The 18719-nt window shown below is 36.1% G+C and overlaps 1 protein-coding gene and 1 pseudogene across 1 annotated transcript in view; one reads left to right on the top strand and one right to left on the bottom strand.

Moving 5' to 3' along the window:
* abca4b (ATP-binding cassette, sub-family A (ABC1), member 4b) overlaps positions 1-15240 on the top strand; it is a 43194-nt gene extending 27954 nt beyond the window's left edge. The window contains 29 exon segments of the mRNA XM_016502288.1: positions 119-256; positions 401-582; positions 2085-2184; positions 2281-2486; positions 3092-3146; positions 3290-3343; positions 3780-3934; positions 4162-4286; positions 4375-4473; positions 4641-4833; positions 4921-5015; positions 5103-5135; positions 5632-5737; positions 5864-5938; positions 6063-6232; positions 6771-6948; positions 7072-7187; positions 7277-7424; positions 7623-7746; positions 10385-10514; positions 10738-10858; positions 11053-11115; positions 11226-11332; positions 11408-11549; positions 13114-13248; positions 13329-13432; positions 14238-14330; positions 14531-14780; positions 15027-15240. Of these exon segments, the coding sequence (XP_016357774.1) occupies positions 119-256; positions 401-582; positions 2085-2184; positions 2281-2486; positions 3092-3146; positions 3290-3343; positions 3780-3934; positions 4162-4286; positions 4375-4473; positions 4641-4833; positions 4921-5015; positions 5103-5135; positions 5632-5737; positions 5864-5938; positions 6063-6232; positions 6771-6948; positions 7072-7187; positions 7277-7424; positions 7623-7746; positions 10385-10514; positions 10738-10858; positions 11053-11115; positions 11226-11332; positions 11408-11549; positions 13114-13248; positions 13329-13432; positions 14238-14330; positions 14531-14780; positions 15027-15146 (3617 nt within the window). The 3' untranslated portion in view covers positions 15147-15240.
* Positions 15241-16856: 1616 nt separating this feature from the next.
* The window catches only part of LOC107700499 (very-long-chain enoyl-CoA reductase-like), a 14173-nt pseudogene continuing 12310 nt past the window's right edge, over positions 16857-18719 (bottom strand).

The following is an 18719-nucleotide window of genomic DNA, read 5'->3' as shown; positions in this document are numbered from 1 at the left end:
CAATAGCACAATTCAACAGTGGTGTAATTGTCATGCTGTATGTAATTGTTTGTTTGTGAGAGAGTAAACTAATGTCTATCAAGTCAGTGTTGTAATTGCGTTTCAACTCTCTCTATAGGGGGTATGCAGAGGAAGCTGTCTGTGGCGATGGCTTTTGTGGGTGGTTCTAAGGTGGTGATACTGGATGAGCCGACATCAGGAGTGGATCCATACTCCAGACGCTCCATTTGGGACCTGCTACTCAAGTACCGCACAGGTACTGCCACCTTCTGGCCAAAGAAAACAATTTACACTCTGCAGCTGCTCATGCAATAAGATACAAAACTGATCTTCGTGTTGTTAAATATCTGTATCATTCACTTTCTCTCTCCCATGTCTCTTACACATGCACTTCATCCAGGACGCACAGTAATACTGTCCACTCATCACATGGACGAGGCAGACCTGTTGAGTGACAGAGTGGCCATCATTTCTAAAGGGAAACTACACTGCAGTGGCTCTCCTCTCTTTCTGAAGAACTGCTTTGGAGTGGGTTTCTACCTCACGCTGGTGCGTCGCATGAAAGACCAGCGCAAAAAAGAGGTGAGAGACTTCTGCGAAAGGTCACAATGTTGGTGATTAAGGCAAGACAACACAAGTGAATAAGATATATTTTAACTAATGGAAAAATCACCATACTTCCCCTTATGATTAAGCACATTAGCTGTTTTATATTACAGTTTTCTGAAATGCTAGGTTTAAATATGCAAATAAGGCGTTATATATTTACATATGCACTCATTTGCATACATTTCCAGCACAGAAATCCATCAAAATATAGATAGAAATAAAACTGTAACTGTGTTTGGCGTTGTATGGTGCTCATGAAGTGAAGATTTCTGACTCAGTGCTTGAGAAAAAACACAAACCCTTTAAAAATATGTATTGCAATTGAAATCTACTGACATAAATAGATAAAGTGCAATAAAATAACTTTAATGTGTATTTTGGATGTTTTCCACTAGTCTGAACGAACACGTTAAGGAAGCAAAATGCACAAGCAACACTTCATGCATTGAAAAACAATAGTTTTGTCTGTAGTGTCTTGCCTTAAGAATAAAGTGCGTACATGCTTTTATCTAGTTTGTAGTATTTTTATGTATGGTATTTACAATCCACAGCTTTGCTTTGAATGTGCTCGTTGGGAGTGCTTTGTCTGTCAGGATCTTGATACCATTGTTACTATAGCACACAGACACTGAATTATAGTGTTTATATGGACAACACAGGTTTTAGTCCTGCTTGCAACACAGCATTTTAATAAAGTTTGCCACAAACTGGTTGCACAGTTGCTGCAGACATGAATCGTATCTCAAAACTTGATTATCATGTGCCATTTTACACCACATTTACTATTTTCACTTGGTAAATGATAAAACAAGCCAAAAAAAAAAAAAAAAAAGCGTTATAATTGGCATGAAATGGACAACAATCATCCTTTCTTCTCTATTGTCCAATTGCAATGTACAGTATATTCAAGTGAAACATGCATAGATAGATCTATAATAAATCTATGATAAATTTATAATAAATACTGCAACATTCCATAAAAATAAGGGTTAGAGTTGTTTGTTCATTTTGATTTTATGGTGTCTATAAAGCTACCAAAAAACAGCTTAACAACTGCATACTTTTGTTTGTAAAAAAAAAAAAAAAAACAAAAAAAAAAAAAAAAAAAGCGTTATAATTGGCATGAAATGGACAACAATCATCCTTTCTTCTCTATTGTCCAATTGCAATGTACAGTATATTCAAGTGAAACATGCATAGATAGATCTATAATAAATCTATGATAAATTTATAATAAATACTGCAACATTCCATAAAAATAAGGGTTAGAGTTGTTTGTTCATTTTGATTTTATGGTGTCTATAAAGCTACCAAAAAACAGCTTAACAACTGCATACTTTTGTATTGGCAAACACTACAGACCTACAGTAGGTCTATCTAGTACAAGAAGAGGCAAACCCCCAAAAATATAATTTAAAAGCTCGGAAGTGCTATTTGATTGTGTCCTATAAGAGTTCTTTGACTGTGCTCTTCAGAATGAGTGTGACTGTGCATCTGAGTGCTCCTGCACCTGCTCCACTTGCACCAGATATAAAGAGGAAAGTCATGCATTACAACCTGAGAGAATACTGGACGGTCAGTGTACTTACAACTCAACATATACAGTGATATAACAGCCACTTTAGTCTCATTTCTTCAAAAACAAATCTTTTTTGCTATCTCATTACACAGGGAATGTTGAGAGCATCACTACTCTGATTCATCACCATGTACCTGAGGCGAAGCTGATTGAAATGATTGGTCAGGAGATGACCTATCTGCTGCCAAACAAAGGTTTTAAATATCGTGCATACGCAAGCCTTTTCCGCGAACTGGAGGAAACGTTGGGTGACATGGGCCTCAGTAGCTTTGGCATATCTGACACCTCACTAGAGGAGGTTAGACAACATTTCATGCATTATGCTAGCAACCATTACTATCAGTGATACCTGTCAATAGACTTGTTGTAGAATGTTTGTGTTAGTCATTTATGGATATTAGCAGCTTGTATGCATTTTTAGTGTAAGTATGAATCTGTTGCAGTCAGTTGTGACCAGTGTTGTTTTTAACTTACACTATTAACTTTTTTGTTGTTGTTGTTAACTGAAGTAAAGCTATATAACTATTATCTGTATTAATTAGTTGTATTATAAATATTAGATTCATATTAAGAGATAAAACTTAAACTTTAAAAACAATGTTTCTTTGGCAACTAGGTGGAATAAAATTGTTGAGTAAGTTGAAACACTAAAATTACTAAAATTTAAATTAAAATAAGCGAAATTGAAATATTTACAAAAGAAAGTTAAATGAAATGACGAAAACACATAACAAAATTATTAACATTTACTAACTATTAAAAAATAGAAGCTAAATCAAAATATGAATAAATACTATAACAGTATATAAATAAAATAACACTGGTTGTTACTGTGCAGAGTTGTACAGATACAGTAAGTGTGTGCTCACTGATGTTTTAAGAAACTGTGTTGTGTATATCTAGATCTTTCTGAAAGTTACAGCAGATGGAGAAGCAGCCAACAGCTCTGTCACACCAGGTGAATATCCTCATATTACCTATATTTACAGTCATAATTACAGACGTGTATCTCATAAGTCAATTCTTTTTTTTTTATCCTGTAATTTTAATAAACCAATAGTTTATAACACTGTTTGACTGTGTGGTCGCCTACTCCCTCAGAGCAATGGATGCTACAACAGAGGAAAGACAGGGAGGCTGCGAGTAATGTTGAAGGTGAATCGAGATCCCAGATCTCAGCTTTGCTTAGCGCTCATGCTAAGAAGCTAACAGGGCGCTATGATGGATTTGATTGAGATGCTATGCTTTATGTAGAGCTAAAGCTTTTGGCAGATACCAGACCAGCCTAGACTAGTGTAAATTTCCATGATGGCCCAGGCTGGTTTTGTACTGGTTAGTGCTGGTGAACCAGCCAATCATGCTGGTTGATTGGCTGAAAATGTTCCTGGTTAAGCTAGTAAAGCAATAAGGTCTTGCTTGTTAAAGAAACAAATGCAGTCTTGCTGGTTTAAAAATTTGTGCTGGTCAATTGTCAATGGTTAATTAACCAGGTGAGGACAAACCAGCAGCCTAAATATAATGCTTTGGACCAGTTATGCATTTTTTACCAAAGGTCTAATAATGTTACATCCATATCTGGTCTGGTTTACAGATGCTAATGGTGTAAACCCACTGGAGTCTGATAACAGTGCTGGCAGAGCCTCCAGGCAGGTTAAAGGCTTTAGTCTGGTGCTCAAGCAGTTCCACGCTCTTGTGGTCAAGAGATTTCACCATGCCGCACGCAGCCACACAGATTTTCTTGCACAGGTAAGGTGACATTTCCATGTGAACACTGTTTATTCATGTTCAAGGGATAGTTAAATCAAAAATCTTTCTGTCATCATCTACCCATCCTCATGTCGTTCCAAACCTGTATGACTGTCTCTTCTGTGGACCATAAAAGTACAAATTTAAAAAAAAGTCCTGACCACTTATTTTCTTAAAACAAGTAGCCAGTAAGCAGATGTTTTCTTTACATTTTGCTTTTTTCGTAGATTGTTTTGCCAGCCAGTTTTGTCCTTATTGCTTTGGTCTTCACTATGATTGTCCCACCATTTGGAGAGTATCCCAGTCTGACCCTCACTCCGTGGATGTATGGACCGCAGTTTACCTTCATCAGGTGAAAGTTGTTATCAGAATCTGACCCATAGTCTGTATGTTTTCATGGGAGATGTGATTGAAATCCTTACTGTTCTTCTGTGTGTCAGTAATGAGCAGCCATCACATCCAAAGATGAGGCACTTCATACAGACATTACTGAAGGAGCCTGGCATGGGAACACGCTGCATGGCAAATCAGCCTTTGGAGTGAGTTTTTTTTTTCCTGTACTTCTTGGCGTCAACTCAGTGTTTGTAATGTGATATTGTGTTGGAGCAGGCTGGTTTAGTTCTTAGCTATGAACTCTTTATTGACAGATTAAAAAAAAGTAGACAGACACTGTTGGACTCTTGTAAATGTGAGTATGTGTGCACAGGAGCCTCTTTACCTGCCTAAACACAACTTCTGATTGGGAAGTTCCTCCAGTTTCTCCTGAGGTCGAAAACATCTTATTGAGTCCCGAGTGGGATACAAGAAACCCCTCCCCTTCCTGTGAGTGCAGCACTGATACAAAGCTCACCATGCTGCCCGTCTGTCCAGCTGGAGCTGGAGGACTGCCGCCACGCCAGGTCAGGATCTATGATGGAACTGAAATGTTTTAATAGTGCTTATGGAGGAAGTTGGTTTAGTGATTTTTTTTTTTTGCTCTGATGTAGAGAAAAGAGCCAACAGGGGACATTTTGCTCGACATGACAAACAAAAATATCTCTGACTACTTAGTGAAGACTTACCCCAAACTCATCAAGACCAGGTGAGCTGTTATAAAAGCAACAATGTGTTAGTAGTATCACTGTTCATTTCATTTTATATAATGACTGCTGTTTTTCCTCATATGTAGCTTGAAGAGCAAATATTGGGTGAATGAACAAAGGTAAGGTTTCTGTTTTTTTTTAATTTAGTTTTATGTTTGATGTGATTGCTGATATGAAATATTTTAGCAGTTGTCATTTTTAATTAACATAGCTGTTGAAAGCTCACATCAATTTCTTTCTGCATACTGTCTCAAGATTTCAATTAATTTAAGTCAAAAAAGGAAGTTGTCTTTTTTGTGTGACATGCTAATTTTTTTGCAAATTTTTCTGTAATTATGCATTTATTATGCAATTATGCATTTTTGAAAATTGAAATTTGTACTTTTAATTGTGGTATTGCATGATCGTTTAGAATTAATTAGTAGAGGCACAGTACAAACAGATTAAAAGAGATGGATAACCAGTCACAAAACCTAAATGAGACTATTTCCCCTAAAAAAAGTCTCATTCAATTGTATCCTAAAATGCAATGTTAGACGTGTTATACATCTGCGTTTACAACAAAAATACACTAGTGTAAAGTGTTACTTGATTAAATCTGTTTTTTCTCCACAGGTATGGTGGTCTCTCTGTTGGTGCACAACTGCCGATTCTTGACGTTGATCCAGAGGAGATTCGGGCTGTTTTTTCCCAGCTTGGACGGATGATGAATATTACAGGGGTATGATATTGTGTATACTACACATAAGCGATCATGAGATTTTGATAAGAGGCATTTAAATATATTACTTTCTATTCTGCTTGCATAACATATGCACTGTTGAATGATTGCATATCTTATCCTTAGGGCCCCTATTCAAAGTCAGTAATGAATGAATTAGAAACATTCTTGCATTACATGGAGAGTGAGTACAATGTTAAGGTATGTTAAACCATCTATTTAAAAATACTGTAGTTTGAAAACGTAAGCATGTCTTACAAATGTGTAAATGCCACTGCATTATATAAAACTATCAAATTCTTAACTTTTTGCTCCCTTGTCACAGGTGTGGTATAATAACAAAGGCTGGCATGCCATGGTCTCCTTCATGAATGTAGCAAACAATGCCATTCTCCGTGCTTACCTGCCACCTCACGCCAATCCATCAGAGTATGGCATTACTGCCATCAACCACCCGCTCAACCTCACCAAAGAGCAGCTCTCAGAGGTCACTGTGTGAGTGTCAGTTGACACATAGAAATGTTTTTGACTGATAGGCCCAGTTTACATCATCTTCCTTGAATGTCCAACATGTTTCGTAATTCTAATCACTTGTCAATCAATTAAAAAGTACATTCACATTGGGGTTGGTAAGATTTTACAATTATTTTTGAAAGGGGTCTCTTATGATCACCAAAGCTGCATTTATTTAATCAAAAATACATAAAATAATTTTGTGAATTATTATTACAATTTATATTTTTATATAATTTATGTATTTTAAAATGTGTTTTTTTTTGCAACATTATACATATCAATTTAATCCACCCTTGCTGAATAAGAGTATTACTGTATTACAGTAAGTATTATCTTACTGACCCCAAAATTTTGAACAGTAAAGTATGTAGTCAGGAAATCAGAAACCCTGAAATCTGATACACATTGTTTCAATTGTTTTCATACATAAATATAAATACTAAAGTGTATGGATAACGTTTTTAAGAAAAACATAAAGTCTTGTAGTGAGTAAAATGCTGCTTTTCCTTTTGGACAGTCTCACCACATCAGTGGATGCAGTGGTGGCCATTTGCGTCATCTTTGCCATGTCCTTCATCCCAGCCAGCTTCATCCTCTACCTCATTCAGGAACGTGTCACCAAGGCCAAGCATCTGCAGTTTGTTAGTGGAGTCAGCCCTCTGGTCTACTGGGTCGCCAACTTTTTCTGGGACATGGTGAGATTCATCAGCATTGTGTGTTAACAAGGACAGTTCTGAGAAATGTCAGTCATTAGTCATTGCAAAGTGTGTTTGGATTACCGCTTGATTGCTCACATCCCTTTTGTTTGTTTGTGCCAGATGAACTACTCTGTCAGCACAGCAATGGTTGTGGGAATTTTCGTGGCTTTTGATAAGAAATGCTACACATCACCGACCAATCTGCCAGCGCTGGTCGCTTTGCTTTGTCTCTATGGGTCAGTCAGTGATTTATGTAGGTTCAGACTCATTTGAAGAAAATCAGCTAAACACAACAGTGATTTTTCTTTCACTCTTCTCTATGCAGGTGGTCAGTGACGCCCATGATGTACCCCATGTCCTACATGTTCAATGTCCCCAGCACGGCATATGTGTCCCTCTCCTGCATCAACCTTTTCATTGGTATCAACAGTAGCGCCATCACCTTCATCTTAGAGCTCTTTGAAAACAACAGGGTATTTTTTTAATGTCAGTTTTTGTTATAATTTAAATGATACATTATAAGTTAGTACCTTTTAGTCTCAGTAATGCTTTAAAGTTACACAGAAAAAAACTTTTTTTGCGTAAAAGTCCATGTTTACCGATAAAGTAACAATTGTCTGGTTCCTTATTTTGTAGTAATTGCTTGTGTTTTTTCTTCACAAATGCTTCAGTCTCTGCTAATGTTTAATGAGGTGTTGAAGAAGGTGTTACTGGTCTTCCCTCATTTCTGTCTTGGTCGAGGTCTCATTGATATGGCCATGAACCAGGCCGTGACTGATGTCTATGCCCGATTTGGTAAGTTTATCTATTAACAGTGTTGGGCAATAACGCGTTACTGTAATTTGATTATTTTAGTAACGGAGTAATTTAACCAGTTATAATTTTCAAAATAGTAATTAGAGTATAGTTACAAGCCGAGGTCTCTATACGTTACTGCCGCGTTACATTGCTGACAGAATGTAGTGTTTTATAATCTAGAGATTGTAAAGAGGATGTAGCACACGCACTGTCGAGTCAAGTGCCAGTGGATTAGAGACCTGCTCCCGCGAGACCCGACGCAACAGCAGCGCGGCGCGGGAGAAGATGGGCGAGTGCTGCTGTGGGCGGGTACAGACACTCGTGTGTGTGTGTGGGATGCGGGAGAATAAAATGATTCACGGGACTCCCGCAAAATAGAAATATCTAAACATAAAATATCTAAAACAAATAAATTGTTATTCATCTATTGCACAAAAGCAACATGAACTAATATAAAATATAAACAATTAACATGCGCAACCGTATGCAGAGTTTCTATTTAGGCTATAACACGTATTTGCAGCGTTGCGCAATGCAGTGCTGAAATTTGCGTGCTCACGAATCCTCTCATTATAACACTCGAATTGTAGACATTATGAAAGATTCATTATGCATATATTTATTATGTTATAACAGAGATTTGTGAGATTGCGATGAACTGATGTCTTTTAGAGATTATTGCAGCGCTCTTTGCTGGCATTCTGCCAAACCATGCACGCAGCAGCCGCTTGCTTTAGTTAAAAATGTGTTCTGTGAATGTTGATGCTTTAATAACAAATATTTATCGGGAGCGTGTATGCTGGGATTTCATAAATTTAATGGAGAAAAAAGTAACGTAACTAGTAATGTAACTAATTACTAATTACTTTTGAAATGAAGTAATCAGAACAGTGACGTGATTACTTTTAAAAGAAGTAATCAGTAATCAGTAATTTGATTACATTTTCAGAGTAACTTGCCCAACACTGTCTATTAACAATACGTAATAATGAAACAACAGTTGTTGTCATGCCTGTTCAAATTGACATAATGTTATCTCCTCAGATATTTGAAAGTGGATTTGAATGCAATTTCTAAAAATAATCCAGTCCATCTCTAAAAAAAATTAAGCATGTGTATAAAAAGTGTGTCTAAAATTCTGCGGCAGAAAACATATATTCACTTGTCTAAATCCAATTGAACTGCATCTTCTCGCCTCAAAATTCGTAGATTAGTGACCCTGGACCACAAAACCAGTCATAAGGGTCAGTTTTTCGTAATCGATTTGATCTGAAAAAAAAAAAAATCTGAAAATCGAAAGCTGAATAAATAAGCTTTCCATTGATATATGGTTTGTTAGGATAGGACAATATTTGGCCGAGATACAACTATTTGAAAATCTGGAATCTGAGGGTGCAAAAAAATCTAAATATTGAGAAAATCGCCTTTAAAGTTGTCCAAATTAAGTTCTTAGCAATGCATATTACTAATTAAAAATTAAGTTTTAATATATTTACAGTAGATATTTACAAAATATCTTAATGGGACATGATCTTTACTTAATATCCTAATGATTTTTGGCATAAAAGAAAAATCAATAATTTTGACCCATACAATGTATTTTTGGCTATTGCTTCAAATATACCCCAGCGACTTAAGACTGGGTTTGTGGTCCAGGGTCACATTATTCTCCTGTGAAACACAAAGAAAAAATGTCACAGTCTTATCCTGTTATTTATATTATATTATATTATATCATATATCATATATCATATCATATCATATATCATATCATATCATATTATATTATCACTAAGGCTGCATTTATTTGATCAATAATACAGTAAAACCAGTAAAATAGTGAAGTATCATTGCAATTTGAAATAACTGTTTGCTATTTGAATATATTGTGATGCAAAGCTGAATTTTCAGCAGCCATTACTTTAGTCTTCAGTGTCACATGATCCTTTGGTGATTTGGTGCTCAAATAACATTTCTTATTACTATCAATGTTGAAAACATTTGTACATTTTTTCAGGAATATTTGATGATTTGAAGTTCAAAAGAGTAGCATTTATTTGAAACAGTAACGCCTTTTGTAAAGACTTCCACTTTTGATTAATTTTATGTGTCCTTGCTGAATAAAAGTATTAATGTCTAAAAAAAGGTAAAACTTTACTTTTAGCCTTAATGTATAATGCATTACAAAGGTATTCATAATGTGTGTTGTAATGCATTATATCTTTTTATTAATAATTGTAACCAAAGTTAAAATGCATTATATATTGATAATATAATGTGTTCACCATGTGTTTTAATGCATTGTACTTTCTAAAGGTTTAACAATCAATAAACAATGCATTACAAGGTGCATTACAAGACCAAACTAATTTAAATTAAATTAAAAACTACTTTTATAATGCAATATAAAGGCTTTATACCTAAAGTGTTACCAGAAATCTTTCTGACCTGGTAGTGTTATTAATATTAAACAAAAATTGCTAAATAACACTGCTAATATGGAGAACTATGGTAACAAGTGAGGCAGAACTGCCACTGGTGACGCCACAAAAGTAGAATTGCATGATGCAATTTGGATGTTTAATCTTGTGATGATAAGACAACTGTCCTTACAATAAATTCTGTTTTGGCCCAGGGGAGGAGTTTTCCATGGATCCATTCAGATGGAACTTTGTGGGGAAGAATCTCTTCTGTATGGCTGTGGAGGGTTTTGTCTATTTCATCTTTAATCTGCTCATCCAGTACAATTTTTTTCTTGATCACTGGTGAGGACAAAAAGACATTATTCATATTCTCTGAGATTCTGCTCAGTTTCATGTCATGTATGTCCAGATTTTTACTCTACAGCTGCGAAAAAAAAAAAAAACATTAAAAAAGTTACCTTTAATCTGTTATATTAATATTTAGTTGCTTTACTTTGTGTTTTCCATACCGTATCTTAAAACAGCATATGATGGTAACTATTATTTCTGTCTATTATTTGTGTAGGGTGTCAGACTATGGGAAGAGTCCAGTTAAAGATGAAGATGATGATGTAGCTCAGGAGAGAGAGCGCATTTATAAAGGAGGAAACAAGAATGACATCCTTCTAATCCGAGACTTGTCAAAAGTAAGTGGCCAGACCAAAGGCACTTCGCACCGGAGGAACCTTTTCATAGCTCCTAGAACTACGCGGTGCGAAAGCGCCTCAAGTGACTAAGATAAAAAGCATCCATTTTATATTTTGTAAGCTATGTCAGAGTTTAACTTGTAGTGTTTTAAATTATCATTATTGCCGTGCTAAAGAGTACAGTCTCATCTTAGACATACAGGCGCAGAAAACGGCCAGCAGTGGACAAAATCTGTGTAGGAGTTCCAGCAGGAGAGGTATCACCGAAAATACTTTTTATGTGTATAATTTCTAAGCCATACTGTTGCTCCAATTGAAATGAATGACCGAACAGTAATGTGGGAATCAACTTAAATGTTTTCTGCAGTGCTTTGGGCTTCTTGGTGTAAATGGTGCAGGTAAAACCACAACCTTTAAAATGCTGACCGGAGACACGGATGTGACATCAGGGGAGGCGTCAGTAGCTGGATACAGGTAATATACAAACTATAAAGAGTTGTGTATCTGCATTGGATGCACATGCTAAACATGAACTGTGCTTTTCTTCAGTATTCTCACCAATATCCTGGATGTGCACCAGAATATGGGCTACTGCCCTCAGTTTGACGCCATAGACGAGCTGCTGACGGGAAGGGAGCACCTGTACCTGTACGCTCGCCTCCGCGGGATCCCTGAATCTGAGATTAGCAGAGTAAGTCTCACAGTCAAACACCTCATTCACCTTTGTCAAAGAAATTTTCAATCTGACTTAAAGGAATAGTTCACTCTAAAATGAAAGTTTGCTGAAAATGGACTCACCTCAGGCCATCCAAGATGTAGATGAGTTTGTCTCTTCACCAGAACAGATTTGGAGAAATTTGCATTACATCACTCGCTCATCCTCCGCAGTGAATGGGTGCCGTCGAATTGAGAGTCCAAACAGCTTATAAACAATCACAATAATGCACAAGTAATCCACACGACTCCAGTCCATCAAGTTATGTGTTGGGAACTGAAAAGCTGTGCGTTTGTAAGAAACATCCATCATTTTAACTTTAAATCATCACTTAAACCTAGCCAAAATATGAGTCTATAAACTATAATAATAATGCTTCCTCCATTGATAAAGTCCATCCCGTGTTGTCCGCTCACATCAAAATCTTGTTTACACAGCTTCACTATCACTTCACTGTCACTTCACAAGACAAATATTGATGGACTGAAGTTGTGTGGATTACTTGTCAATTATTGTGATGTTTTTATCAGCTATTTGGACTCTCATTCTGACGGCACCCATTAACACACCCCACACCATCATCTCAGACCACGATTTCCACCGAGGGTGACCAAAAGCAACAATCTGCACCAGGGCCCTAACTATGCCAGTGGTGAGCAAGTGATGTAATGCTAAATTTCTCCAAATTGGTTCTGATAAAGAAACAAACTCATCTACATCTTGAATGAAGTACATTTTCAATTCTGGGTGAATTATTCCTTTGTAGGTTGCCTATGGTGTATTCTAACTAGGGGACTGCGTCCCATCCAAGAAGACACTATCATTGCCTTACCACTTCCAAAGTGTGTGCTAGATTCCTTAGCTGTGCAGCATCAAGCACCAAGTTATTTTTTTTTCAGTAATAAGATTTATTAGCAGCAGGCAGGGAGTTGCTTCAGACACATCAGAGCAACTCCCTGACAAGAAAAATACACACGCTTTTATACCTTGATGATCATGTTTAAAATAACCAAGTTGCATAAGGCTTGCACATGCTTTACAGTGTTCTACAGGTTACACTCATACCGGCCTTGCTTGCAGCTGACAGTTTTCCCAGTTTAATCACTTTAGAGTACGTTTAGAGTCTGTTTAATCTTGTGATGATAAGCATACAGTTGGTGCATGGCCTTAGCATGGCAACTGGAATTATAAAACATACTAATTCCAGTTGTTTCTGAGGACTGTTATTTAAAAGTATCCTTGACCTTCCTAGAAGCATAAGTATGCTCAGGACATATTGTCATTTTAGGTTACAACATAAGCATATTATTTTGAGAGCATACAATCCTAATAATCCTTATAACAAGTCCATAAAACAATTCACTCTTCAACAAAAAAATTCCACCACAACACACGTCACACAATAGTACACAACCTTAGGTTCATTCCACACTTAATTTTACACAAACAACTGCAATATGTTAGGCTGTTACTGATATCCTGTTAACTGATAAGCATTCTGTTACAGTCTTTATTATTGTGTACTGTATGTTTTCTGTAGGTGGCCGAGTGGGGGATTCAGAAGCTGGGTCTGTCTGAATATGCAGGAAACTGTGCTGGTACCTACAGTGGGGGCAACAAGAGGAAACTGTCTACTGCTATTGCTATGATTGGCTGTCCTCCTCTAGTGCTCCTGGTATGTTTTTCCTAAGAGTTCTCAGTGTCATCGTGCAAAACAAAAACATTGGTGTAATTTAACTCTGTAAATGAATGTAGGATGAGCCCACCACAGGAATGGACCCTCACTCCCGTCGCTTCCTGTGGACCGCCATTCTGAGTATCATCCGTGATGGGAGGGCAGTCGTTTTGACGTCTCACAGGCAAGAATTTAAAATTAACGCTGGGTTTCCCAGACAGGGTTTACGGACCATTTGGTGTTTTTGAATGAAACAATTGATGAAACATTAACATTTTAACATTAAAATCCACAAATGGTGTATTTAATCAAATACAGCAATTAATCAAAATAAAACTAAAATTGTGATATGTCTTATTAAATAACAATTTTCGAATAAAAGGTTGCTATATAAAAATGAGTAGAGCGTCAGAGTGTTTATTTACATGCACACAGCTTGTAATGTAGTGTTTTTAGAGTGGCTTGGTTCATAGTAAATAAAAGTAAATCAGATGCAATATGAGACATTTACATATCAAATGTCATATCACAGTTCAAATTCGCAATCACCAAATAATCACACATTATACTTTTTTGGCATAGTCGTGCAGCCCTAGATCATTTAAAAATAATTTTCAAATATCTAAATAAAACACTTACTAAAAAGATAATTTTGTTTACTTGCATGTCATGTGAGCATTACCCAACACAAGAGAACTGTAAACATCATGCAAATGTGTTGTTAAATTATTGAAACATTAACTTAAAATCTCAGGGGGTACGTCACGTAATATATATTTTATGTCTAAGTGGTTTGGCTGACAAAAAAGTTTGGGAACCCCTGTGTGAATGCTATAACATTCATAATTTGTTACTTAGTGACTTAAATATCTCAAGCTGACGCTAAAATGATTTAAAAAAAAATCATTTTTAATAAAAATAATTATTAAGTAAAATAATTTAAATAAATAAATAAAAAAAAATTTTAATTTTTTTTTTTGCATTTACAGTATGGAGGAGTGTGAAGCTCTTTGTACTCGCTTGGCCATCATGGTCAACGGGACATTTAAGTGTCTGGGCACAATCCAGCATCTGAAATACAAGTGAGTATGTTCTTTTGGAAGGTCTTACAATTTTAAGTCAAGTATGTCATGGCCATATTATCACAAATCAACTAAATTGTTTTTCCAACCTTAAATTCTTAACTTTGAAAGGTTACAACGTTAATCCGTGAAATGGTCAACAATACAAGTGCATGCTTAGTTTTACATGTATTGTGCATATTGATTGTGCTTGTGGACAGGTTTGGAGGTGGCTATGTAGTCACGATGAAGATCAAAGCTGAAAAAGCAGGCATGCCTCCTGACCTGATCCCGGCCGAGTCCTTTATGGAAAGCAGCTTCCCAGGATGTCTATACCAAGAGAAACACTACAACACTTTACAATATGAAATTGCCGCTGCCTCACTGGCGCGAGTCTTCCAGCTGGTGTTGACCAACAAGGAGAGACTGAACATTGAGGACTACTCTGTGTCTCAGACTACATTAGACCAGGTAACTTCATCATCGAGTCATAACCAGCTGCGATGTGTAAAGCTTCAAGCAACAAATCTCTTTTAGTTATTTTAGCATTTCACTTTTACTGCAGACAAGAAAAATAGCTTGATGCTGTAAAATCGACATGCTGTGCTCTAGGGACCTTCCGTTAGAAATGAATTATTGGTTGCTGAGATTTAATTCGATTTGCTCAGCAGATGTGACTGACAGGACTAACAGCTCATCTGTTTCACTGCCTTACAGGTGTTTGTGAGTTTTGCCAAGCAGCAGTCAGGAGAAGATGATGCTCAGCTCAGAGCATCAGTGCCGAGGCGAGACACAAAGGTCTCGCCGCTACAAAGAGTTGCGACGAAAAACAGTTAAAATGAACTCTAATGCTTCAAAAGGACTCATGGCTGACAGCACATTACACCATGTTGTTTATGAAGTTCCTAAAGCCTTTTATATATGTATTTATTATACAATATATGTATTTATACACAAAACCTACTGCATCTATTTGAAGTTGTACAAATGTCATAGATTTTTTTTTTCATAATATATAAAAATTTTTAACATCTGCCCTCAGTCTACAGCACTCTGAGCCAAAGGTCAATCTCCACCCACTGAAAGAAAAAAACCTCCACAGATTATAGGAATAGTCTACTCAAAAATGAAAATTCAGGTTTTTTTTCAGTTTTTTTTTTTTTTAGCATCTTGCTTTGGAACATAAGATACGGTGAATAATGTTAGTAAACAAACAGTTTTGGTTCACACTGACTTCCATTATATGAATAAAAATACAATGGAAGTCAAATGGAACCAAAACTGTTTGGTTACTAACATTTTTCACAATATATTATTTTGGGCAGAAATAGGCTTGATAGGCATGAGTGTGAGTAAATGATTTTTGTGTGAACTATCCTTTTAAAGTAGTTGTATAAAATTTCCACACACAAAATGACTTTTTGGTTTCCATGATATTGAAATTGTATTTATTATATTTATACATTTGTAAATATTAGTGTTTTTCTTTCTTGCAGTTGCAGTTGCTCTTTGTTGTTCAAATCTTTCAAATGCTAAATCAAAGTGCATCTGTTACAGCAGTTCCTGTGAATGCTCATGCAATGAAATGCTTTGTTCTAATATAACTCTGACAATACATTGCTTTTGTACTGCTTGAACATCAACAGTATGAGCTCAACTGAATTTGAAATCTGCAATCCCAACCTGAAACTTATGCAAATTTGCATCATCATTGTATTATTCCATCAAAGTTACTTTTTATTGTTACTCTTTCTCAGGGTCAGCTGGCTGGCGCTCACTTTGTAGCATTATGCTTGGCTTGCAGGTGTTTGTTTTTTTTAGGTATTTTTTGCATGCAGTGTATACACACTGATGAAGTAATTATGGCATTTATCAACAGACTAACTTGACCATATGAACCAGGTAAACCTTGTCCTCATGGTGTAGATCGTGAAAATCAGTAAAACTATGTTTCTGTTTTGGGGAATGAAGAGGTTCAATTGTCATTATAAACTGCATTATTGCATATTAAATCTATTTACTGATGAATACATGAAAACACTATTCTGTAAGATTGTTATTTTACCATGTCTTGAAAATACTGACATTTGGAAACTAATGAGCACTTATTTCTGGGAAATAAAATCTTCAGTAACATTTTATTTATGACACAAACACTCAGATATGTTCTGCAAAATGTTTTTATGGAATACAAAAATGAACAATCAACATCAATAAAACAGTATCACACTGTACACCATGTTTTCTTCTTGGTGGTCTGTATAATTTTGCAAAATAATACACCTTCCGCTAAAACACCTCTTTTTGCAAAAAGTTTCTGTTAGTATATCTTCCTCAAACTTCCAGTACAACCTCAGTCTGTTCTCAGTAAGCCTCTCTTCATAATTAATGTAATTACTACACTCCCAATAGCTGGGTTTGTCCATATTTCACCCAGTGCTGGGTTGTATTTAACCCAGCATTTATTAGTGTAGTAATTACCATTTCACACTTCAGAGAGTACATCACAATCTTAATTGTGTCTGAATAAATCACAAGGTCTGACAGAGAAACAATAGACTTATTTTGCTGCTTATAATATGCTGTTTGGTGAGGCATCCAATGACAAAAGTGCATGTAGGTTCATCCTTTATCTAATTGATCTAGAAGAAGAGTAGAATGATGGCTGTTCTCAAGTCAGGAGAGTCTTTGAATTGCTCAATGTAGGTTTTATGCTTTGCCCAAGCCCATATAGTCATCTGAATAAAACCCAAAAATGCAAAAACTCCCACTGCAGAAATATGAAAGATTCACAGTTTTCACATGCTGAGATACATGTGCTCTCCACAGGTGTGGACACAACCTCAGCCATTCCAAATGTCTCATTCACTGCTTTTTTTGACATGAAACAAGGTTATTTTGTAAACTTGACAAACCTCATATGTGTAGTTTGGGCAGGACAAGAAGAAAAAGAGCCAAGTGAATGGATTATTTGTGGGATAAGGAATCTCTGTAGGCCTGGACCCTGTCGATGTGTTGAGAAGAGCATACGGTTATCTGGTAATGAAAATATCTAATATAGCTAAGAGCTAAGGATTCTGTCAGGAGAATGCATAGTCTCTGAAGAAGGTATTAATGTGACAGATAATTTTACTTCGGACTCCCACACAGTCCTTTATAAAAGGAACAAAGAAATGGTAATTAATCACAATCACTAGGTTTTATTTTCTGTCTTGATCGGTCATGTTTACGCCCACACAACTACAGAGATGAATCTTTATTAGGACTCACCATTACAGCTGATTCGATTCAAAATCAGATGAACTGAGAAATGTCCAAATTCACAGACCTGAATAAAATGAACAAAGAGATATGATGAAGAAAAACAGCGATGTAAAATGAAAGCTACACTATGTAACATCTGGTCCTCTAGCGGTTAAAAAATAAAATAATGCGGAATAACAATATTACTGTTCGTTGAACCACTGTGAACATGGATTATTGACATCTTATCAGAGTGGATGATCACACAAATAAGTTTTTTCTTGTTTGTTGTCACAATAAAATTTCTGCTACTGATGGGCACTTTCGAAACACACCGTGTCCGTCAAAACTTTTGCAAGCCATTTTTGTCCCCCCAACTCTCTGATTCAAAGTTCATAGTATAATAATTCATAAGTATATAAACTTCCAAAGCCACGAGATTTTGTCTTAGTTAAATCATTGTTTAGAAATGCTGTGAAATTTCAGTGATTCACCATTGTGAACCCATGAACTTTTACCTGATCTTGGATCAGTTTTATAAATGTGTAGACATTTGTCATGTATAATAAAAAGGAAGTGTTAAAAGTTTCTTATTGGCCTGACTATCCAAGGGTATTAAATGATTGGTCAGGGGCGGATTTAGTGATTTGGGGGCCCCAGGCAAAATACAGTATATGAATTTGCACACATTTACAAATTTAGCCTTTTTTGTTGTGATGGTGCCCCACAGTTGTGTCCAATGCTTCTACATTATTCATGTACATGTTATAATGGCTTTCTTTCATGTTGTAGACCACGAAATAGCAATTGATTTACAGTTTTCACAAAAACAAAAAAAATTATAAAATAATAAACCTCACAATTGAGCCTATAAACCATTTTTTAAGAAAAGAGAGTCGGAAGTATAAATTATGATATTAATTTAAAACAGGGTTAAGAGGGTGGATTTTCGCCTTGGTCTGAACAAAAACTACAGACGGGATTATTGAAAATGTACATTGATTCTCTGCCAGCAGGAAGTGCTTTTGGAACATCAGAAATATATAGTGGTTTCCCCGGTAACGGCTGTAAACAAAGCAGTGCTGCGCTCATAAACGCTACTTTATCAGATAAAATGAAAATGCCATGGAAAGTTTTCTGAAGACAGTCGGTTCCCTTCAGAGATTA

Source organism: Sinocyclocheilus anshuiensis, unplaced genomic scaffold (genome assembly GCF_001515605.1).
Source record: "Sinocyclocheilus anshuiensis isolate Anshui unplaced genomic scaffold, SAMN03320099.WGS_v1.1 scaffold718, whole genome shotgun sequence".
NCBI lineage: Eukaryota > Metazoa > Chordata > Actinopteri > Cypriniformes > Cyprinidae > Sinocyclocheilus > Sinocyclocheilus anshuiensis.
Note: the sequence above shows the minus strand (reverse complement) of the source record. Positions and strands in the feature narration are given on the sequence as shown.